This window comes from Sturnus vulgaris, chromosome 2, assembly GCF_052056855.1.
Source record: "Sturnus vulgaris isolate bStuVul1 chromosome 2, bStuVul1.hap1, whole genome shotgun sequence".
Taxonomy (NCBI): Eukaryota; Metazoa; Chordata; class Aves; order Passeriformes; family Sturnidae; genus Sturnus; species Sturnus vulgaris.
In genome coordinates, this window is record NC_142244.1 from 53,841,090 (window position 1) to 53,865,834 (window position 24,745).

The window sequence follows — 24,745 nt, forward strand, 5'->3', positions numbered from 1 at the left end:
GAGCCCTCCAAGTTTAAATCATGTACTTGGTATATACTTAACGGATCACTATTACTCTGATTACATGGAGGACACTTTCATAAAAAATAGTATTTCAGGTGACTCTATATTTGAATTTTTAGAATAGATTTTTAGTGAGAAAGGGATTTTGGATACATCAGCTTAGGGACACAAGAGTATTCCAGGGAGGACTGCACACTCAAACTTGCAACAAAAAAAATGAAGCATTATTTCTTTTTCCTTTACTTTTTTCACTGTTCATCCCAAATGTGCTTATTTTCTCAGTTGTCCCTTCTGAATTGGAATACAGATTATCCCAATTTTTTATTTCTTGTCATCTGAATATTTTAAAACATGTTAAATAGTCTGGAATAAGTACCAAATCTTAAATACCATCAGAAGCTAAATATGATTCTAGATGTTTCCCTCTTCCATTCTGGATCAAGTAGGCTTAGCAGTATAGGCTGCATTTCAGTAACTCTTAATCATGACTGTGAGATTTTTTAGTCTATCTGATTTCAGGAGAACAAAACGGGCCTCTGAAGCTGAGTGTTACAGATATACATTTATCAAATAGGACTGAGATTTGTTGAAAGTCCATTTCAGAGAAAATGAGCTGAGCACACACAAAATAGTGAAAATTCCAAGGTACACAATACACTAAATCAGCCTGTAACCCAGCTTATGTTCAGTTAAATCTGTGGCATCTTTAGAATGTGCTGGTTTCCAAAAGGGCATAGCAAGGGCTTGACAGAAAAGAGCTCAAAGGTGCCAAATTGCAAGAAGCATCTACAAGTCTGAAAATACTTACATTAACCCATGGATGCTCAAGAACTTGCAAGGCTGAGAATCGCAGATCTACATCTACTTGAAGCATCATTGTGATAAGTTCCTGAGAAATTGAATTCACAGTCAAATTTAAAGAACACTTTTAATGAAAAAGTCAGTATTTCATTCATTTAAGAACTCTTTCACTGATTTTGTAAGAGTTTTCAAAGAGAGAGTGAACTACCAACTGCAGAAATATACTAAGATTATTCAAGAAAATAGAAAAACTATGAACTGATGAACTCTCAGCTGAACTTTTAAATCAATATCTGACAGTACCTTGAGAAGCTAGAAGACAGTTCTGAGGCCACTGTTTAAGAGAAAAGCACTTAATACATAATGTGCAAAACAGAGGGTCCCATGCAATTAGGTTAGCTTCCCATTAAGAAAAAGCCAATTCCTCTGTAGGAAAGAAAAAGCCAGCAAATATAATTTTACTTCAAACTCTTGTAAAAATGATGTAGAAGATATTAAAACTCCAACACTTAAAACCATTATTTTTCATCCTCTGATTTTCTCTGCAATTACCTAGATAATTTCATTCACAGAGCGCAGTGCATGGAAACAGGATGGCAATATGACAGCAAATAAAGGTGCAACACCAAAGACCAAAGCTAGTAATTCTTAGTTACAAGAATAACTTAAATGGACAGGCTAAGGCTTCAAACCAGAAATTTTAGACAGAACTATTTGGCAGGAGTTTCACAGAAAAACCCACTGGCAAAGGACTTGCGGGGTTCCCACTAATGATGCCATGAAATAATGCCTGCCACAACACAATGATTTGGTTTAGAGGACTTTCAACTCTATAACTGTATCTCATTCATTAACCTCATTAGTTATCAGGCTAAAATGCTAGTCCTGATTGCCCTCCACATACCTGTAAAAGCAGGATGCAACTAACTCTCCAAAGCATGGAGATTCAGAGCTACTCTCATTACCTGCATCCACTTACAAATTTCACTACTTGTTTTTCTTGTGTTTAATCAAACACTGTCACACTGAAGGAAACAGAAAGACAGTTTTTCATATATTTGTCTTACAGACAAGAGAAGTAAATTGACTGAAAGTAAGCACTTATCTATCTACAGAATGACCGTATGATTTTTTACATACACATATGTATTATGTCTCTGTCCACTTACATTCATACATATGACTATAGTTAATGCCAGACCCCTAGAAAATCTTTGAGTTGAACTGTTGCTCTAGTGCATTGGTGAGAGTTAAAAAACCTGATCTGCTCTGCAAGTATAATGAACTCTCTCAAGGTCTGTATCTGTAAATAATTATATCTGCCTTAGCACACCAAAGACTGCAGGTCAAGAGCTGAGACCAGAACAAGTCTGTATTTCATACCACTCTGCAACAATAAGGCAATGGGAGGCCTGGTTCTTTGACAGAAAGAAACAACAGACATAATATCTTATGGGGTTAATAAGGGAAATCAGCCTCCCCATAATATTATTAGATAATGTTCAAAGGCTCCAGGTTGGTACCAGGTCCCCCTCACAAGTACATGTAAAGCACAGTCCAAGGGAGCTTTTGAGCTAAGTTAATTACTTTATTTTTTTCTTAATCAATAAGGGCTACTGGTGTCTCTGTTGTGTGTGAAATCACATAAGATATCATGCCCATTTCAGAACCACCTGGAATCTAAGAGACAGTAACCAAATAAAGCATAACTGGGGACCCAGAGGAATTTATAGGTGCAGCAGGAGATGTATGAGACGTGTCAAATACAACACTGTGAAAGGACAACAAGCATTAGGCACTCCCACTGAAAATAATACTGTAGAAGAAAGTATCATCAAGTATAAAACTCACCTTTGCAGAGTCAGAAACGTTGTCCCAATATGGAGATGGAAAATCCATCTGTCCCATCAAAATCTGATCAAAAAGCACTTCTTGATCATCTCCACTTCTGTAAAGTAAAAACCAAAGAAAACCAACAACAAAACCCAAAGAGAAATTATTTTCAGATGTGGTTTCAATAGACTTCTTAAAATTGCTTTTTATTGCTCATGCCTTAGTATGCTTTTGGAAGCTGTTGATTGCCCCAAACATGCAGCCATGGGTGTTAATGGTGAGATCATAAAACACAGTGCATTTGGTACATTCTTTCTTTCTGCTGATCTTTAGGATTGTCCACAATTTTGCAATTGCTTTGAGGGGATAAAATATCTGACATATCCTTATTAACTGGCTTCCATTTTAATTACTTTTTAACAACCACAAAATATGTTGCATTTTGTCCATGAAAGAAGACAGCTTTTTCACAGTGTATTTAAAACTTCAGGCAAAGGCACACCAAACCTGTAATGAAGGCTCTTGTTTTGCAATGCAATGAAGTTTAAACTACAATAAACACACATGAGACAGAGATTTTACCATAAAATCACAGACATTTATGGGGCTTGTGTAGAACACTATGCAGAGCACAGGGAAAAAAAATCAAATCCTATGAGCAGAGAACTTCTACCAGTGGGAATCTCTGTGCCTAACATGAAAGGAGCACAGGGACCAATTCACATAACAAGGATGGTTGAATAGATCAGTCCATACCCACGGAATGGAGGAAAACCACAGAGCAGGATGTAAGTAATCACACCTGCTGCCCAGATGTCCACCTTCAAGCCATATCTAGAAATGTGAGAGACATGGTTAGAGACATCTGATTCTTACCAACTACAGTGCAAGAACAGAGGAAACATCTTCAGAATCATTAATAATTTCTTATAAATTTTCATCTGAACTTTGTCTACCTACCAATCCTCATTCTGCTATCAAATATTTTTTACTTTACATGTTAAAATTACATTAGATCAGAATGTATGAGTGCACAGAAGACATTGAACTATAATCTTCAGTTAGTTAACTAATTCAAGTTGAGTTAACTTGAGTTAGTGATGGCTGTCAACATGAAGTCTGCAAAGGTGACACAGGCTGGTCAAGCCAGCAGGCATTTACTCTGTGGAACATATCAGAAGAGGAGTGTGTGATAATGAAATAGAATTAAGTGAATGGTGTTAGCAGTCTCTAGAGAACAGAATTACTCCCACTGTATCTGCAAAGGGCTAGTTAGCAATCCAGTGTAAAGTTGAAAAGTTTAAGGCCAACAGCTGGCAGAGGTTGCCTGGTATAACTCCAAAGCTGGCCTGCTCTGAACTGGTTTGGGTAAGATAGCCTCCAGAGGTCCCTTCCATGTGAATTTTATATGAGCCATGACCATGATTTTGCATCATAGCCAACCTAGCGCAGCATAAAAATCTTAATTGCAAGAACTTCAGTCTGGCACAATGGCAAGAATGTGGTCCATTGAGTACATTTCAATGTATCACCACGAGAAGTGATTTACCCAGTTTCAGCGATGATTTCTGGAGCTACATATGTTGGGGTCCCACAGACAGTATAGAGAGGTCCATCCACAATTGTTGCTAGGCCAAAGTCTCCCAGCTTCAGGGACTTGCTTCCATCTTGGTGTTCATAAACCTAAATAAGGAGGAAAATTGAAAGTTTTACCTCAAAACCATCAAGGCAACTACTATAATCACTTACTAACTGCTTGAAATGTTTCTTCTTATTTGAAATTCTTTTTCTCCTCCTTACCTTTAACATATTTCTCTGCATGCTTTGAAAATTCACAGACAATTTGGATAACTTCCCTCAAATACAGCCAGGATGTTTGGGAAAGATTTACCTCACTACCTGCCCAACAAAAGATGTACCACATGCTAGGTGCTAAAACTCACAAACAAATGCATGACCCTCCAACAGCGGGTTTCCTACACAAGTCCCTACTGAATTTTCAGTGTAGGTGGGTTGAGTTTATTCATTTTACTTACAGAGAGCTTAAACGTTTGCACAGGAACTTCAACTACTTAGATAATACAAAAGTGACTGTACTGATAGCAGTTCCAGGCTCTTGTCCGTGTGCTGAAGCCACAAACCTAGCTGGAGTATTTCACCTAGAAATACTGTCCTCTCCTGGGATGACTTACACACCAATGAGTGTCTTACTGGCATGGGAGCATCACAATCAATGGGACACAAGCAATTAGGGCTGCTAATGTGTATACATGAAAATCCTGTCTTAAAACCTGGTCTTCACAGCAGCAGTGCGATCTTTCACGGGGTTTTATGGGTGCAAAGGGAGTTTAAGATGTACTCGCGTGAAAAAAAAAAAAGAAAAAGAAGAAGAAATCTAGAAACTTCAGTAAAAAATACATAATTTTAAAAGCTCAGAGCAAAAGAATGGCCTCAAACCTGCAATCACTGAGAACTAATGTCCTAGGGTGACTTTATTGTGCTGCATTGTACCCCCATCTGCTTATGCCAGATATTGAGTTCTGTGCCTTTAAGACCAGATCCAATTAAAAAATGTTTAAAATAAAAAAATGTATCTAAATTAAACACTAGACTATTAGTCTATCTTTAGTCTATCAAGGTGCTGGTAAATAATTTGCAGCAAAACTGTGCAAAAATAATACATATCATACTTCTTAATCAAAACCAAAATAATCCTTTATATACATATCTTGACCAGCTACTCCTACATCCAAAATCACATTTATCTATGACTGTTTTAAGAAGAAAATCCTAGATTTTTTTCTTAGGAAAATACAATGAATTCTACATGGTACTCTTGAAGAGTTCACTTGGAGCAAAAATAAATTCTTGAAGTCTCTCACCATAGTTTCCTACAGATCTGCTATAGCTCATAATAATTATATTATACAGCCCCCATCCCCCAGTTTCTTTTTTGTTAATATTAGTCATGTCTAGAGAGAAAACCCCTCTCTGTCCTGAATCCCTGCTTACCAGGTGAAACAGCCACAAGCAGACATTCAGAATACACAAAATTCTTCTCCTCTCCTTATGTTACTTTTAAGAATTCAACTGGATCTTTAAGAGGACCAGCAATTTATAATGGATTCACATTTCTCTTCTACTAAGCCAGAAAAAAGTTATGTTTATAGAAAAGCACTGGGAAAAAAAAAAAGCAATTACGGTTTTATTCAAAACACAGATTGTTAAATACATCTGGTTCCTGAAACGAAAGAAAGTGCTCTCTGAAATGGCAGTAATAAATCTAAATTCAACAACAATTTTAATTAAAGTCTAGAGACTAGGGCTTTAAATATTCACTTGCTGAAATATGTAAAGTGTACACTTAGACATCAAGAGCTGAATCTGGCCTATTAGTATTTCATATTCTGTTCCATGCAGTTATAATTTACAAAGCCCTTTCTGAGCTGTGCTAACCTAGCATACATTCATAACTTCCTTCCTTCAATAGACCACACCTTGTGTGACTCATCCATACTAGAAGTTGATTACAGAAGAGGATTTTTGGCATTATTTACCTATGCAGAAGGTTTTGTACAGTGTATTTTCTAGTATTCTGCCTCATCTGCTTTGAGGAATTACTTTGCTTGGAAAACTACTTCAGTTGACTTGTAAAAATGAAGTAAGTAACTTTTCCTCACCCTGTTATAACTCCATATAAAAAAGAGCCCAATGTGAAGCTGTGGTATGTTACTTGCCAGTCAAGGAATGGGAAAGATAATTTAACACTCGTTATTCAGAATAAATGCTATATATGCTCCTGCATTTAAATACTGAAGGGCAATTAAAGAAATGGGGATTAGTGCAAATTGCCCACTACGTAGTGCTTTCACTGTTTTAACTAAGCTATAAAACTGTATAATTGTACTACACTAATTGAATGCAGCCACACATAATTGTATGCCACCATATGCATCCTATTAGTATAAAGACTGTCAGTATTTTCTAAGCTGCTCTTGTGATCAGTGCAGATGGCAACAGACAGAGAAGTTGTTCTCTAGGGTTTATTATACAGCTATAAAGACATCCCATGACTTGACAAAATAAACGTTCTAAATAGCAACAATTATGAAAAATGTTCCAATTAAAACATGGAAGACTCCCTAGGGAATAAAAAAAACAAACAAAAATGCTAAAACATCACAGGTATTCAGCACACTCTTGGACAGTTGACCATTAGGTGGACTTTACATGCTTTGAGTATAACATGGACTATTTAAGCAGTTAAAAAATAATGGGTGCAGCACACAGAATAGGTTCATACATACAAAGATTTATTAGCAGGGTCTAGAGCTGGTCTCACACATCAGCTCTAAGCCCGAAAGTTACTTTTGGGAAGAAAGGAAAATGAAAAGAGACAAAGGAGGATATGAAAGGAAAGGCTCTACCAGGGGCTGGTAAGAGCTGAAAAAAAGCAGCTCCAGGTGAACATCCGCTTCTCATCTCCCTCTCCAGAGCAGCATGCTTCCCTTTACTCCCCATGTTTCCCTGTAGCAACTCCACAGCCTTGCTCATCCTCCCTGTTGTCTCTTTCCTGCTAATGAGGTTGTTTAGCCACAGGACATGCTCCTCTAAACCTAAAGTTACAATCCATGAGTAGGAAAAGGACTGGGGAGACAGGGCTGATTCTCACACTAGTGGCCAGGAGAACCAGCTATAACAACACAACCAGAGTTTGCCACTGCAACACCGTGACAGTAGCAGAGGGAAAGCCACAGCACAAGAACAACAAGGGAAAAATACCACCATGACCACTTAGGTGAAGGGTTAAAGAGCTGCAAGGAAAAGGCAGACTACAAAAGGCAAGTAGAAGGTATTTAGCAAAAGAAACGCTGAGACTCATGTTGCATTTAAGTGTTTTGTAAATGCCATGAAAATAACACTAGTTGCAGTTTTGTAACATAAGGAGCACCACATCCCATTTGACAGCTAAGATAAAAGCAGAAAGGTTCAGAGACACTGAGGCCACAGGCAGACAACGTCAGAACCAGGGTCAGAGCTCAGTAAGGCTGGTTCCAAAGCACTCTTCAAAAACAGCACTTGTTTCTTTCAAGGGCCTGATAAACCTTAGAGAATTAATGCAATTTGTGAATCAAATGCTGGCTTTTTAGAATTAGGATGCTGCAAGAGGTTAAATGCTTCATCCTTACAGCTCAGTCTCAAAATCAATGGAATTTTCCAGCACAATTCTGGAAAAGTCACTCAAAAATAATTCAGCTCCAATGTGAACAATATGATCATTCCCAGTAGTGGGTAATTACCAGAAAAGCTGAGCAGGCAAATCTGATCCCTGCCCTGCTGCCCTCACCTCCTGCCCACATCTCCTACCCACCTCTTTTCCGCCAGAATTTTAACTCTGACAACAATAGAATTTAGGCATTTACAGACAAGTCAAGACAGCAGCAGAGCAAGGGTTGTCCCAGACCAAGACCCTCCTGCACACTCCAGGAACAGCATTAATGAATCCAGGCATGGGATTGCTACAACATCTGTATCCAGCCACTTATTAACGCCAGCACCAGAAATTAAAAGGCAGTAAAAGGGCCAGGAAAGGTGTATCAGTCATTAGTGTCTAGTGAAACTTCCACCCAGTGTGTTTTCAGCAGTTTCTCGAAAATGAGGGCAGGTTACTTCCTCACCCAGAACCTGCCACTAGAGGAACTTCAACTGTAAAAATCCCACTGCCTGGAAGTTCAGTAATATCTGCTGGAGTCAACTTTCCTATAAAACCTCTTCATTGTCAACAGGACTAAATGCATTAAGTCATGGCTGAGAGCACACAGCTGAGAGAACTGATATTCTACGATTCTGTGAACAATATTTTACAGTTGCAGAATATATGGAGAATTGGGACATCTTGATATTGGTACATGTCAGCAAATTTGTGAAACTCAGAACAGTGAAATATTCAGGAGAAGCTTATTTCTTAGGAGAAATAAAACTATGTGGAGGATGCAACTGCTGCATTCAAGTGTGCAAAATTCTCAGCAGAAAGACTAATTGACAGGGTATGTTTTTCATTGTCTTCAGTGGATAAGGTCCATACAGATTTCGTTAGAAAAACAAAGATTTAGATTGTTTGTGAAAGTGGCTTAATGAAAAGTGCTATAGGATTATCTGGGAGATGCAGTAGGGGAAGGACAATGAAGTCTCTTCCTGACTCTGCTCTGATGCATGACATGATTAAGGCATAGCATTTACACGCACCATACTTGCAAAACTAAAGGGTTGCTAATTATTTAGGCAGGGACAAAAGTACAGAATAGTCCGCTGAGGGAAGAACACTTTTATTTATGAGAAGCTTGAAATTATCCTGCAGTTTACTAGAAGTTTACTTCTAGTGATCCCAGAAATAACTCCCATGGAACAGTCTAGACATACCACCTTATGTTACTGTACTTCCTGTGACAGCTGTTATTCTTAGGAGAGCTTTACAATGCAAAGGTTAACATTAAAAGATCAGTGACTTAAAAGACTGAAATAAACTTGGCAGGCATGTGGAAGGAGGAAGTGCAGACCTTTTCTCACACACTCCCAAGTTATCAGCAATACTGAAAGTTGAATCTTCACTTACCAGTAGATTCTCCGGCTTGATATCCCTGTGGACAATGTTCAGGCTGTGAAGATATTTGATGGCACTGGCCAGATTGTAAAGCATCCCACTGGCATCCCGCTCTGTGTATTTGTTGGTGGAAGTAATAGCATCAAAAAGATCTCCTCCCTGGAGCAAAATTACCATGGGATATGAGCAACATTGTTTGTGAAATGACTGAAAAATTTAGGGAAGATCAAGGAACATTTTTAGAGAAGGAGGGGGAGGAAGGGAAGGGAGCAGCAGAGTTTCCTTGCAGCTATGAACTATGGTTACTGTGATGACATCCCCCGTAATGGCAGGTAAACAGATCCACAGCTCAGAGCCATTTGTCATGACTGAGTTGGTCAGCCAAGAGGCTGGAGTTTCTGCTGCAAACCATTCCCACCTGCTGCTGCTTTTGTAACATGTCCAGCACTTGCCAACCTGTGTGTTCAGAGCCTGCTACAAATTTCTGGCAAGACTACACACTTGCCTGTCATGACGCCATTTACCAGCCCTTGGCACTCTTTATAATAATCACAAACAGATTAACATCAAACTTTTTCCCAATGTCTAACTGAACCCCAGACAGATGAAGAAACTCTGAGTGAAACTGAGAACTCAAAGTTACCTGTCTTCACTGCTATTGTATTTTAAAATTGTGTTTCCATGTCACAAAGCTTTGAAAACATGGATTTTAAAAACCACTTTCTCTACACAAGATGTGAAGTTTTTGGTAGTATGACGCCTCTTGCATTTAATACTGAAGAACTTTACAGTATGTATGTCAGGCAATCATACTGGGAGGCACAGCTAAAAGCTGCTGTCAGTGAAAGAAAAACAAGAAAACGAGAGAGAAAGAAGGAAAGACGAAAAGAAGGAAAACTAAGTGAAGTCCTCAAAGTTGAAATGATCTTTACCAGTGTCTGAGGCAGCCATGATTGTATTTCCAGAGATGAGCTGGCAAGTGGGGAGAAGGAACATGGAAGTGCTTGGACAAAGATAGAAAAGTAATTTTAAAGATGACAATAAGAAGAGAGTTTGACAGATTGGAGGAAAAAACAGTCATCTTTTGAGAGATTCTACTCTGAGGTATTGAACCTTTGCCCCCCTTCCCACCCCCCCTCCCAAAAAAAGGAGGCAAAGGATAACTCTGCAAACAAAAAAAACCCAAAAATTCCCTGCTGCCGTCAAAACATCAAGAAAAAAATCACAGAGGACTGCATTTAAAAGAAAAAGCAGGTATTTTCTGAAGGCAAGGGAGGAGTCCCAACTTTGCCAGCTCTCACAGTTTTATCAACAGCTTCAAGATATTTTCTATGTCTTTTTAAGGCTCAACTCCAGAATAAACACTTTTTCTGCTTTCCAGAGAAAGGAGGAGGGGGGGAAGGAACAAAAAAATAAATTCCAGGAATCATGGCTACAGAAAAAAGGGTAGGAAAAGAGAACCACCAAAGACTCAAACGTGATAAAACAGACTTTACTTCTCATAAAAAACCTAACAAACTATTAAAATTTTTGCATTGTTGAGGTGCAGCTGAAGTATGCCAGGGTAGGTTTACTCCCACTGTAGATACAAAATCCCAGCTCTCTGGAAATTGCTTACAGCCCACCATTGTCAAATCTGGACCACATCGAATTTCTTGCCGTGGCTGGTGACTGTTCAAGACACATCAAGATACATAGTGTCAAGGAAAAGGAAGAACAAAAGGCCAAACTAAACCAGATAGAGGATTAGAGAGAATGAGGCCAAATATTTGGCAAAAGTACAATACCATGTACTTCATGGCATTATCTGATCCCTAAGTATTAGATATCAGCATGTGGCAAAGTATGTGAGATAAATAATCTATCTTCCCTAAGCTCCTTCCTGTGAAACCCCTGTACCAGCTGCTTTTTTACATGAAGCAGTGGATTAGACAGATCTTTGGTCTTATCTAATATGTTCCAGATGCTCAGAAAAAGTGTCAATAACATCAGCAAAGCATCTGCCTCTAAACAAAGAAAATAGTCTCCAAGCTGAGATATGAGGAACAAGAATGAAAGAAGCTGAGCCTTAAAAACAGAAGGAAAAATTTTGGCTTGAAGTCAGAAGAAAAGGAACAAATGTTAATGTACAGGAGAAACGTAAACTCAGAAAAAGAGGCTACAGAGCAATTTAACAGACAGTCAAGCCAATCTGAAGCAGAATAATTTTCTCCATTTAAGCATCTACCGTAGTCAGTAAAGTTTCTTACCAGGTATCCTGCTAAGAAAAGAGAGCATATATTTAGTCTGCAGGATTCTCTGCGGTTAAAAGAGAGGTGATATCCTGGAAAGAGTTAACAGAGCTGACAGCTATATCAGGCAGAATTGTTTTCAGATTTTCCTCTCCCCAAAGAGCACTTTAACCTGCAAGGTTCTGCTAAGCCGATTCACACAGCAGGTCACTATCATTTATTCAGGCACCAGGGGTGAGTTCAGGATGACATTTCAGTCTTAAATCCCCTGTTCTGGAGTGAAACAGGACCAGCAACATCTGAATGCAGTTTTTATCATCTGTGCACATGAGGAAGTGTACTTGAAACTACAGTAACCAATTATTTATTTATTACCTTGTTATGTAAATGATATGATCTCTCTTTTTCTTCTGCAAAAGTGAAATCATATCCTGGAGCGGTAAAGGAAACTCAGCAATAAATCTGGCTTCTTAAATTGGCCAAACCCCTGTTAGGTTTGAATAACAATTTTGTTTCGCTGTGTAAAAAGGCAGTGTGCCAGAAACCAGGGCTTTGCTTCCTTTTACAAGCACCACTTGCAATGTGTTTATATTTGTATTTATGAAGTGCTTTTTCTTACACTTTACAAAGCAATGAATGGTCTATCTGCCATGAGGTGAGGGCGGGATTTGCAACAGTCACTTATGTCAAACATGTTACTGCCAATTAATGCAGGGTGGTATTAACTGAAACCGGGCTCTGCTCTATCAAGCCTTTTCTCCTTGCCTCTATTTCCTGTCTGTGAGTTTGATTTAAAGTCAGGTCTTCAAAAGTCAGTCAATAACAGATGGTTAATCAATTCTATCAGTGCACGCTATGAAATGGTAACAGTCAGCAACTGGTGAATTAACAATTAATGTCTTTCCAGAAATGCCTTCCCTAGTACCAAGAGAGTGCAACAAGGCTTTTCTTACAACTATATATTAAGGAATAGATGTTTGCTTCAGAGAAACAAAGCTGACTTCTCCAAATCAGGATAGGTCTTCTACATTTCTTCTATTATTATACATAAAAGTAAAGACTATTAGAACAGTGTTCTCTAGGACATGAGAAACACAGAGATTCCTACAATATAGCTAAAAAGAATATGTGCAGCAATCTTAAAGAGTAAAGAAGAAAGTGTACAAGAAAAGAGATTTGTCCAGAAAGTGAATACAATGCATGTTTTTTTTGTTTTCTTTTTAATATACATCTTTTAGGCTAGTTATTTTCTAGAATTTTCAGTCTCCTCCTCTCTCATTTAGCTGAATAGGACTTCAATTAAAAATCCATTGGACACCATAGTTTACACATTTTTCGACCATGAATAGCACAGCAGGTTTCACCCATAAAAGCAGCTCTGTGCTTACATCTTGGCAGGTTAGGCAAGGCACAGCTTTTAGTTCTTACCACACCTCATGGGGCCAAGATGAAGGATTTGTCAATGCAGGATAAAGCTGTGGCTACATGTGATTACAGTGCTGTGCAAGGGGATTGAGGTACCTTTGAACAAGCTCTTGCAGGCACTGAGGAAAACCAAAAGCAGCATGGATCTCATAGTGAGCTCACTTAGAATAGAATAGAGCAGCAATTATGATTAAAATAGTGTAAGATGGCTAATGGTATCTGATCTCAAGCTGTGCTATTTCACATTGCACACCTAAGAGTGAGAGAGGGCTGTGATTATCAAGGGAATGGGGAAATTATTCTGGGACTGGTTACCCAAAGGGATTCATGGCATGAAAGAGTGCCAGTATTTTTCTTTCGTCTTAGGATTTAACTTTTTTATCAGAGAAAATATGTCAGCTCCTTGCTACCGGCATCTCCCAGTGTGTTTCCTGAGAGCTTGGAGGTGTTGGACAGTGGAGTTAGGGAGTCCATAAGCTCCACAGCATTACTCCAGCCCAATAGGGCATCTGTCAGGTGCAAACCTAGGAGGACAGTATTGCCATTTCCTAAGATGTGGGACATAGCCTGAGCTTCTCATAGACAACAAGATTTTCCCAGACTGCCACAAGGACAGGGAAAAATCTGGGGGCATCCACCCATGAGGCACACAGAGCCTTCCAGCTTTGGACTGGGAACATGGCTAGTGTCACTGGTGCTGCCACAGAGCATGGGGGATAATGGAACAAAACAAAAAATCTTCTCATTTTCTTGCTCTTGTATTCCAGACCACAGATTGAGAGAGTACTCAAGAACTTGGACCTGGGATTGCCCTATTTAACATCTCGATGAGGTGCCTACATTAAGAGCACCCTCTAACCTCCACCTACAACCAGAGGAAAGCAGATTAACAATCGTATTTACCAAAAAGCGTTTTCTCTAAGTCACTGTGAAGAAATAAATAGGGTCCAAAAAATAAATTACTGCATTTGCAAATTCACTTTTTAGAATAGAATCATGCTTTAAATACTAGGCTTTTCTTTTTCACTTTCCCCTTCTTCTGTTCAAATTTAGATTGCTATCGAGGAGGCAAGTTTGACACTGTGTTAATATAAATCAATAGAGGAAAAACACATCTAATATTCTTTAGATTAACATAAATTAATAAAAACTAATTAAACCCTTTCACCTTTTTGTGTTTTGATGGCTGGTATTTATGGCTATTTGGATTGGGTATATTTTCAATTCACCCTAAGGCAGATTATAACTTTTTAACAAGTCTTATTTTGAGGAAGCAAACAAAACTGGTGGTATACAAAGTACTGTCAACACAGCACTTCCAAGTGTGGCTTTTAGGAAGTTAGACAAATATTTGAAATATTTAAAAGTTAATTTTAAAAAATCTGACAGTGGGTTACACATCTTTTAGTAGGATGCTAGACCACTTTCAGAGACCCCTTCCATTCCACATTATTCTGTGATCCCATGTTTTTTAGTAAGTCTAAGTAGGAATGGAATTTTTCAATACGGTTGATACAATATGCAACTTGACTCCAAAACACTCACCTTTACAAGTTCCATGACAAGGTACAACTCAGTTGGCATGTCCATCTCCTCGATCAGAAGTACAATGTTGGGATGCTTGACTCGTCTTAAAATAGATACCTCATTCTGGATCATGTGTTCCTGACACACAAAAAAATCCTCAGTGAATAGGGGTTAGTGAGAAAAAAAAAAATCACAGTGGAAAAAGCAGAGAGAATTGGGAGCTGCATGGATTCTCTGGGGTTTTTGAAAAACTAACAGAAGTTGCCTCCAGCAATAGAGAAGGAACATATCTAGAAACATCAATGTGGTAACTAAAAGAAGACAGAGTGGAACACAGGAAAAAAATGAAGAAAAGACATGTTTTTGATGCAGAGAAAAAGAAAAGCTTTTAAAATTTTCTCTGATGCAGAATCTTTAGATTTAACATGATAGCATCTTCTCACAGAACCTTTTGTTACTGATTCTGAAAGCTGTCACTTGGTGTAAAATTGACATCAATTTAATTAACCTATGCATTACACATAGTGACCAGTGTTGTTATAATTATTTGTATTATTTTCTGCTTTCTATAACACCTGGAATTATGAAAATTAGAGGACATAGTTACGTGGGTAAAGAGAAAGGAGTCACACACAACCAACCTACTGGAGAATCATCACACAGGTCTAGAACAGCACATGGCAGCCTTTTCTCCTGAAACTCCAAGAGTCTCCAGTGGTCAGGCAGAGACTCCAACCAAAGAGATTCTAAAACTTGTCAGGAAGGACACAAATACCAACAGCCTCTCAAAATGATCTCTCACAAAATATTTATTGGAAAAAAAGTCTTTTGGTCTCATATTTTTTTTTGTACTTACTTTTCCTCTACATTTACTTTTCTTTATTATTTTCAGAGCATATTCTCTACCAGTTGATCTGAGGAAAGAGAAAAAAATTGTATGTTCAATCACACTGAATATTTTTCTCATTTGAGTTTATATTTGTTACAGTAGTACAATAGGTTTAGTGAAGAGTTCTAGTAAAATATTCATATTTTTCAAGAAAAAAGGTTGATTTTACTAATATTGTGAATTTGAGCCGGTTATTAAATATGCATGCCCGAGAAAAAGACATAAAACTTATTTGTTTTAAAATGAAAGCATTCCAATGTTTTCAAAACAAAAAAAAAATTGCTTGACTTTTTCTTTCATTTCATACTGAGAATTCTTATTACTTTTTCGTTTTTATGTAAAAATATGGTATGGTGTCCGCAGGTCCAAATGTTTTCAATACAAATTTTTGTTTTCTATTCTAAAAAAATATATAACCCACGGAAAATACTTTCTTACTTTTTACTTAATATGAAAAGTCATTTGTTTGCATATCCGCAGTCACAACTGCTGTAATAAAAAGATCAGTCCATGGAATAATTTTTTATGTATTCAGTAATTATATGATATTTAGAAGAGTTAAATATGTTGGCTTTTAGGCAGAATGTGGAAGGTTCTGGAGACAGTAAGAGAAATTAATTCAGGATGAGAACACATTTCCTTTTAACTACTGTGTTGTTTTGAATCCTTATAATATTTATCACTACTACACATATGTAGTTATCTATTATCTAGAATGATAACAGAAAAATTAGCTTGTAGATAATTTAAGAGTATCAATTTCTATTTCTTAATTAAGTTACAAAACCAAAAGATGGCTGTAAGGATGAAAACAAGCTTTGCTTATAAGCCCCAGTTTCACTATAAGATTAAGTGGAAAATGGATACTTTAAGAAAAAGATCTTACTGAAGTATTTTAATTTTGTAATACGAACTTAAACAGCTTACAAATGTCTATTACACTGCCTTTAGGCATATTTGGTTAAAAATGAAGAAAAAATAACCTTTCAAGAATACAGGGTTATTTTTTCATTCTTCATTTCACAAAGGATGGTAGTTAAACTGATACATTAAACTCATATACAGTATCTTCAACAGAGACATTAATGTGTCTAAAATTGTGCTCAGTCTGTCAAACTCAAATGCAAATTGAGTAATACACTGAAAACACTGTATCTGGAAAACAACTGGGCATTTTCATTGCCATATTAAAATATGGAGAACTCCTCTGGCAATGATGTACCACTAATTTTTAATTTAAGGAAAAATGGGTAATTCAGTAAAAACCAAAAATAACACCAAAATATTCATTCTGTTTACATTCCCAGGCAAAGAACTAAAACAGCCTATATTAGACATCAATTTTAAAAAATCACAAAGGATAAAAAGGTTTATGAATTAGAGGGAAAATTACAGCATATCTGTTCCAGATTGACACAAATAAAAATTAAGAACTTCTATCTGTATTCCCTCACACAGGGGTTTAATGCTGCACTCCACGTCGGGAGCCCCTTTCCAGTGCTGCTTTCATAAGCTACAATCCAAGCTCAGTGAGGGGACAGGAAGAGATCTGGACACTATTTTTTTTTTGGGACTAGAAGGAGGAGATTGAACAAGAAATATTAGAAATTAAGATATCTGGGGTTCAAACTTAGACCAAATATAGCCTCTTTCAATAGCAGTCTCTTTCAAGCTGCTTGGTTGCCCTAGGAATGCTTCCTTTCTGTCATGAGAAAGGAAATTAATGGTTTTTGTTGGCCATGGGAGACTCCATGTACTCCAAGACACTGGGAAATCTGAGCTAGTGAGGAAATGTCAGAATTTGGAAGTATCTGAAAGTTAAAAATGAACACATATAAAAACACCGCAGGACAAATTATGCATACAACGGAGCAGATATGTAACAAGCAGATGACAACTCTGACTGCTCTTTGTTTTGGTAAAAAGAAAATTAAAGCTAAGATAATGTAAATCCTTTCCCCTGAAAAGCTGCAGAACCGCGGCTGTCAGCAGCACTGCAACTTACACACCGCCAAAAAATATGCATGGCCGTGTCAGAAAGTCACTGTGAAACAGGCATCTCACCTCTCACCTATTGCTCACTCCAAACAATAAAAAGGGACCACAAAAAGAAGGCAACATGTTATGGCTGGACAGGAGTCTGGACCCACTGCATTACCACAGAGTTGGATCTCTAGCTCATAACAGGGCTTGGTGCCATGTTCCCCGGCTCTTTTAAAGTTTTGTAAACTTCACAGAGATTTACACTGCACTGGACACAAAAATCTATCTTTTTTGTGTTTGTGCATGCATTAAATGTATTCAAGAGTGTGTGCCTTTGCATTCACAGGTGCTCAAACAGGATTTAGAAGTCCTCATGTGAAAATTTTGAAGACGGTTTTTGGTTTCTATTTGGACTCTTAATTAAGTCAGAGGAAAACGCCTGTGAATGTATTGAAGTGCTCACAGGCCTGTATTAGCCAGTGCTCACAGACTGAGCTCACAGCCAGGGAGAAGGAGTATCCATGTGACCAGTGAATTTGTGTAGCAAGACCCATTCCTACTTGTTTAACACCTTTCGGTGCTATTCCTTTGAAGTTTAGTGAACGCAGGAATTGTACTTCACAAGAATATGGAAAAGTCCTCCATCCCAAGTATCACCCCATTAATTCTGGCTCTGCAAATGATGGACATGACTTTGAAGTGAGGTGTTAAAGAGGCTTAAAAAGACTGAAAAGAATATTTTTGAAGGAGTTTCACAGGTACTGGTTTAATTTACTGTCTGAGTCTTTAATTTCTCCTTCAACACTTGTGATGGGAAGGGTATACTTCTTTAGAAGCAGAAACTAACATAAATAATTCCACGTTAATTTTCAAGATCTCCCAAAGTAGTAGCTCTCTGATAGAAATGGGATCTATGGAATGGTATAGCTCAAAGACCACGAGACTCTATATCTGGGTAATCATGCTATTTGAGTACATTAGACACACCACGTTACTGGAAACTTCTGGGACCAGTGGGATAGACAAGAGAACAGGAAACAATTTTCATTCAAGTTCTCAAGGATATTGTAATAAGCATTATTTTTAGGTGCGATGGGACCAATATTTAATTTTGTTCATGCATTTTCTCTCAGTTTGGGAAAGAATTGTGACATGCAGACTTGCACATTTGTACTGTCTCTCAGCACAAATCGCTTTTTCAGCTGAATGAGTTTATTAAAACCACAACTTTTCTTTATTTTAGCTTCTAATCTGCCTTTCCCAGACACTATTCACTTTACCTTAAGCTGCCTTTTTCTCTTTTCTTAGTTATGTGTTTTCACCCATTTCTTTCATCAGTCATGCCCCTTTATAGGGTATTACATTGCTTTCTTTCTTTCATACTGTTTTGCTTTGCTTCCTTTAGGTTTCCATGCAGTTTAGTGTTCAGACCCTGAGGTTTGATCAGTACAGCTATTGCCCACTGCATGACCAGCTCCTGCAAGAACTCACTCTGGCAGAACTCTAAAGGCCTCACCAGAGCTTTGGTCAAGTCCCACAAGCACACTGTCAGCTGACACAAAATCCACTCTTGCCCTTTTCCCCAACAGCTGTCTTCATGATCTCCAAGTTGCACTTTTGGATGCAGAGGTGAATCTGTATTTTTTTCCAAGGAGACTAGTTTAATTAGCCAAGCTAATTTATCATTGTCTGTCAGGAGATTTAATCTCAATCTCCAGGGTTTATATCATATTCTTACAAGCTAAAGAGCAGTTTTTCCTTTGAGCACAAATGTGAGGTTATAATATTCTGTAACAGTCTCCTCTCCAGGATATGGTAATAAGGGATAGAAAACTGATGAAATTCCATTCTCAGACGTCTCTAATCTGGAGTAGACGTCTAAAACCAATGACTCTTTTCACCTCTTAACAGTAAAGATCACTGAAGAAGTTATATTATGTAGATTTTGGTGTCTGCAGTGAGGCTCATAAAGTTGGAAGGAGAAATATAATGGCACAAAGCAGGAAAGCAGGAGTTAGACGTTTATTAAATTAAGAGACTACACCTCAGTGTCAGATGGTGGAATAGATGGATCCAAAATTACCTCTTTGTGCTGACCATTGCCACTACACTCCAAACAGAGAACCTCCAGGCACCTTTACAGAGTGCTCCTACATGTGAAATGTTCCACTAGTCCAATGTAAAAGGAGAATTTCAAGAACATAACGCAAGAAAAGATGTTATTTCAGTGACACGAGAAAGATTTAACACAAAGAATTGGTAAAATCATGTGGAGTGTAGGAGAAAAAAAAAACATATAACCCCCACAAAGAATAAATTCATAGATTGCCCCTTGAACTCACTCTTTTTTTGAGAGGACATTAGATTTTCCATCTGGCATTGAGACATTATCTTATTACCTTTCTGTATTCTACAAATAAAGACATGATCTGGAAAAAGCATGACATTAATGATTACTTTTTACAATAATAAGCATATTATCCTCCTCACCTTTCTATACACTCCTTCACAATAGCAAAATTTCCGTCTCCTATAGTCCTTCCAACTTTATATCGCTCTGCTATCGATGCTGGAACCTGGAAACCTTCCTCCAACACTTCTGAAAGAATCATTAGTACATTTTTATTGTTAGTGAAGGAAACACAGATGTTGCACATAACATGCATTTTAAGTCCATGGTTTAGGAGCCTGGAAACCATTCAGTCAGTATCTCACTTACTGTACAGTGAAACCATGCTGCTGACATTGTATATACTCAACAGGTTTCATGCAGATACAATAATGAAAAATAAGATTTCTGGGGGCTCAAACATACCACCATTTGAGTGTTATAGAGTTGTCATTGCAATATGCCCCAAGACAAAACCAAAATTGCATTTTTTTAATTATGAAAAGGCCTCTGTGATCTGCACAAGCGCAGACCAGCCTCCAAAAAGGGCTGGAACTCCTTGACACAGCATGATTAAATATATGTACCAAAGAAGTCCAACACTCAAGCACTTATTTTATTACATCCTGTAAACTGAGACATCCATAAAACTCCTCATGTGCTAAGTGCTAGTTCTCCCCATCCCCCAGTATTAAATATTTAGTTTTTAAACAAATGTTCTCAATAATACTACCTTGCATGCAACCTGGGTACCAGATGTTTAGGTAAAATTGCATTACACAGTGTCTAAGTATATGAGAAGCTTGTAGTTTAATGTGCTTTAGTGCTCATTCTTGTACTATTATTTTTAAATGTATTTGAAATAGTGTTACAAATACCTAATATGTCTGTAAAAGCTGACTGTAAACTGCAGCTGATACAAACTACTATATAAATATTGTAATGTAAAAAAAATAAAAAGCCTCTCAGAAATATGATTTGTGTTTACACTCTTTAAGACAGGACATTTAACTGTGTATTTCTCTGTCTTTTGTTCCAGTTTAGTATTAAAATGGAATGCTAGGACACAAGGAGGCTTGGGTTTGTGTGAATTCACAGACAGCATGAAGAGTTATTCTCCAACAGGAGCACGTACGTAGATATGCATGTGACCCTGTCTCTTAGCCAACCTGCTCAAAGCCTTAGCATGGATTAAGACTATCCATTTCTGAGTAATGACCCAGGACTGCAATGTGTTCTTTAGTACCATGGCAGATGAGACAAAAAAATACTGAAATAAGCCAGTCAGCACTGTGTTGCTTGCAGAAATAAAACCTCAAGCATTCTGCAATAAAAATACCTCTGAAGAGTGATGTCCAGATCAACTCTGATCCAGAGTGAACCTAACTGGTTTGCTAAGGCTGAGGAGCTTCCTCACGGAAAATTATCCAGCCTGCAATGCTCCCACCTTCTCTGGCAGGAAGAATGACTCATTTCCTACACAGCTGCTGTTATCACTACACTGACTGCTTTGAAATGTCAGCCTCCAAATGTTACCTTCTGCAGGGCCATCATTTTCATCCATAGAGCTGCAAACTTTGGTGGATGCTAATGAGGTAGAGGAGCCACTGTGTTGGGAGCTCTGGAAATGGAGACACAAATGAAAACAGATGATTTTTAAGAAGCACGAGTACCCGCAGCACATTCCTGCCGGACACATGTCCTGGAGAGGCTTCAGTGTTCCCTGTGTTAAGTGTCTATTTATTTTGGTGGATGGATACGTGGATGCTTGGGAAGAGTCCAAATTCTTCCACTGAAATTACACTTTGGGTAACCTCACATTACTGGAGAGATCCTTGATCCATCAAGTGCAGCAATGTGCATGCAAGAATACTTTGAAGTATTCTCCAGCAGTTTCTCCCTATTCCACATACATTTTGGCAGGGAAAACCGAGGAGCCATATGCCCTCTGCAGGCCAGAGACCGTGTTCTCAGAGACCCTACTAACCCAGGAGGTACAGAGGAACCTAAGTCTATAGTTCGCTGTGTTACGGGCAGAATTCCTCAATTTTACAAACACCCCTCTATTGAAATCCTCCCCACTTTTGTTCTAAAAGGGAGAAATCATGGTAATGTATGGACAGAATAAAACGTCAGGGTGAATAATGGTTGCTGTTTCATAAGGGCATTTGATTGGAGGTAGCTCACTTGAGGCAGTGACTCTGTTCCTGTGCTCTCTTTCAAGTACTTGTGCTGCAATTGTCTGAGCTTTTCTATACAGCTAATGAGGGAGGGCAGTGTCTCTGTGGTCTCCTGAAGGGAACACGTACCCACCCACGTTGGATGCCAGAAGTATAGGAGGCAGGATCTCACCAGGGAAGCCTTCCAAAGCACCTATAAATGCCCATCTGTTACCTACAGACTTTAGGCATGGACTTTGGGAAAACTGCTTCATCATGCATCTAGATGGATGAAGCTACACAGATATTTGAGATGGACTGGATTTCACCCAAAACTTTTATCCTGTGGTGCGTAACCATTACACAAACTCATCTTCAGGATTCTCCTATCTTCAGAAGAAGCCAGAAGCTACAAATGTAATGGTGGCCCTTCAAACTTAAAGCCAAACTGAGCATTTCCTCAGGTCTTCCTATTACAACTTCAATGAAAAATATTCAGTGGATTTGCAAAACTAAAACTTTCTTGGGTTCACATCATTCATATGCTGAAAGTGCTGCAGTATTTCATTATCTTCTTCAGTCTACATATTACAGAGATTGCAGGCTGTACTTGACGTAACTAACACTGTCACTTCCTTATCAGTGTTTGCAAGGTTTTTAGATGCCCACAGTCATGGTGCCAATCCACTTCACAAATTAAATACAACTACTTTGGAATTACTTCTTTCAGCTGACACTGCAGAACACAGCTGATGACTGGAGCAAGAGTAACTAAAGGTGCAGCAGTTTGGATATTTGCTGAGTACCGAGCCAGGGAAAATACAGTCATCAGACTTAAAATCTGGCCAGTATGCAGTTCATTTGAACATAATAACTTTTAATATCTTCCACAACAGACTATGGTCAGATGACTTAGACAAAGTCTGAACTTGGCATATTTTTCACTAAATAATTCTGAGAGCTTGCACATCCCATCTACCATAAGATTCTTTGCCCTTGCTTCCTTTAATCAACCCCAGCTCCCTCTTTTCATCCAGGCAAGTATTTCTTCTGAGCTTTGACCAGAATTGAAGAACGCATTAATCAGTTTTTGGACTGTTTTTGTTTCCTCTTGACAAAAGAAGTCAGCACTGAGTGATTTTATGCAGTTTGCTAAGATATTGCTGCCCTTGTTTCATGGTCAGGATGTGTTTATATATGTGCTATTCCTGTGCTAAACTCTGCATGACATCCCAGTAAAAACTTACCTCTGGTTCATTTTTGAACAAATGAGCAGATGTGGATCAAGGTAACGGGGAAATGCTAGGAGTTCTCATGCCTGGAGAAGTCAGTCTCAAAGCCTATTTTTATACACATGTAATGAGAGACTTGTTTCCTTTACAGCCTGCTTGTAAAATAAGCAGAAAAACATGTTCTCTCTACTCATTCTGCTGTGTTTGTTTGTTTTCCTAGAACAGATATCCAATTTCATACTTATTTTCCTACTCGACAGCATTTTCTGAAAGGAATTGCAATTTAAATATGTTTAATATTTGTTACTTCTATGACCAGGAATGAATTATTACAACATTTAAGGAGTACAATCACAAAAAGATTAGTGCTAGATTTTCAACAGATTATTAAACAGCTACTTTTTTTTTTTTTCATTTTTTGCACATTAAATAGTGAGATTGCACTTTTAAGTAGATGTTAGGTCAAGGCTGCTGACTGCACAGCACTGCAGCTTCCTTTAGCAGCCTGATGGGCTCTTTACAGTTTTGCAGTCACTGCTCTCATCTGTGGGAATGGGAGATGTGAAAATAGAGACCTAACTCAGCGGCTACATCTTCTCAGAATGGGTGCCTAGAGACACTCAAATTTCTATTGGAGGACTTAGTTTTTCAAGGACCTTGAAACAAGGCTTAGCTGAGAAATGCAATTGCTCTGTTCTTACAAAACTAGATATCTTCAAAGGCCCATTTAAACAAAGCATTTTAGAAAATGCTTCAATTTAAATACAAATAATTGTAATGGTCTACACATGACTGAAATTAAATTGACTCCTAAACATGTCTTAGGCAAACTCCTCTAAATATGTATTTAACCTAGGTTTAGTCTAATAGACTGAAAAAAAGTGGCCCGTAGAAAATTTAAAGGAATAATTGACCTCATACTGATGTTTTAAGTGGCTCTACTTCTTTTCTTACTGGCTCTACTCAAAATGGGACGGTTAAAATGCTATTTGTTAACAGAAGAACTGAAATAATGCATTAGTAGCATATACCATACCACTGGTGTGCAAACAAAGCACAGAGCCCCTTTGGTGACATCGGTGAAGCACTGGTAGGGAGGCAGAGGCAGAACTTGCCAGTGACAAGGAAGCAGTAGCTAGGAAGATGTGCTAAAAATACACACTGAGACTTTTAAAACTTTAAATAATTATTGAAAAATATATAAAAACATACTCTTCATTACCTTTCCTGAAGCCCTCCTATTAAAAACGATTGAAAATAAATCAGGAACTGGACATTTGCACACATTGACCAAGTCTGCTGGCCGCCCCCCTTTCACAATTAAAGAGACATTACTGGATAAACATGACACAAGTATTTTCGTCTTTATTCAGTCCTCTCCAACAACACGCAGGCATTTATTTATTTATCTTTACTTCAGCTAGAAAGAGATTTCATTTGTTTAGACTTTAATTAGCTGGCTGTTCTCACAAGCTGAGAGCCCTGCGGGTCCAGCAATCCTTGTGGGTCTCAGCGTTCCTTCCAGTTGGCTTGCCAATCGTGAGGCAGTCTGTCGTGTGCACTGCTGCTCTCACAGATGTGGATCCCATCAGGGATCTTGCAGATGGGGAGGGGGAAAACAAACCCTAAGCAAGAGTATAATCTCTTCAACACACAGACTTTAATGCAATTA

The 24,745-nt window shown here is 38.1% G+C and overlaps 1 protein-coding gene across 2 annotated transcripts in view; it reads right to left on the bottom strand.

Annotated features, from left to right (window-relative positions):
* Positions 1-24,745, bottom strand: part of DCLK1 (doublecortin like kinase 1) — a 224,924-nt gene that overhangs the window by 21,538 nt on the left and 178,641 nt on the right. For both annotated transcript variants that reach the window (XM_088159567.1, XM_088159568.1), the window contains exons 7-15: positions 21,219-21,303; positions 19,784-19,892; positions 15,278-15,335; positions 14,440-14,559; positions 9,251-9,397; positions 4,187-4,320; positions 3,394-3,471; positions 2,656-2,752; positions 812-892 (exon numbers count right to left, since the gene is read on the bottom strand). In XM_088159567.1, coding sequence (XP_088015693.1) covers positions 812-892; positions 2,656-2,752; positions 3,394-3,471; positions 4,187-4,320; positions 9,251-9,397; positions 14,440-14,559; positions 15,278-15,335; positions 19,784-19,892; positions 21,219-21,303 — 909 coding nt within the window. The remainder of the gene's footprint in view (positions 1-811; positions 893-2,655; positions 2,753-3,393; positions 3,472-4,186; positions 4,321-9,250; positions 9,398-14,439; positions 14,560-15,277; positions 15,336-19,783; positions 19,893-21,218; positions 21,304-24,745) is intronic.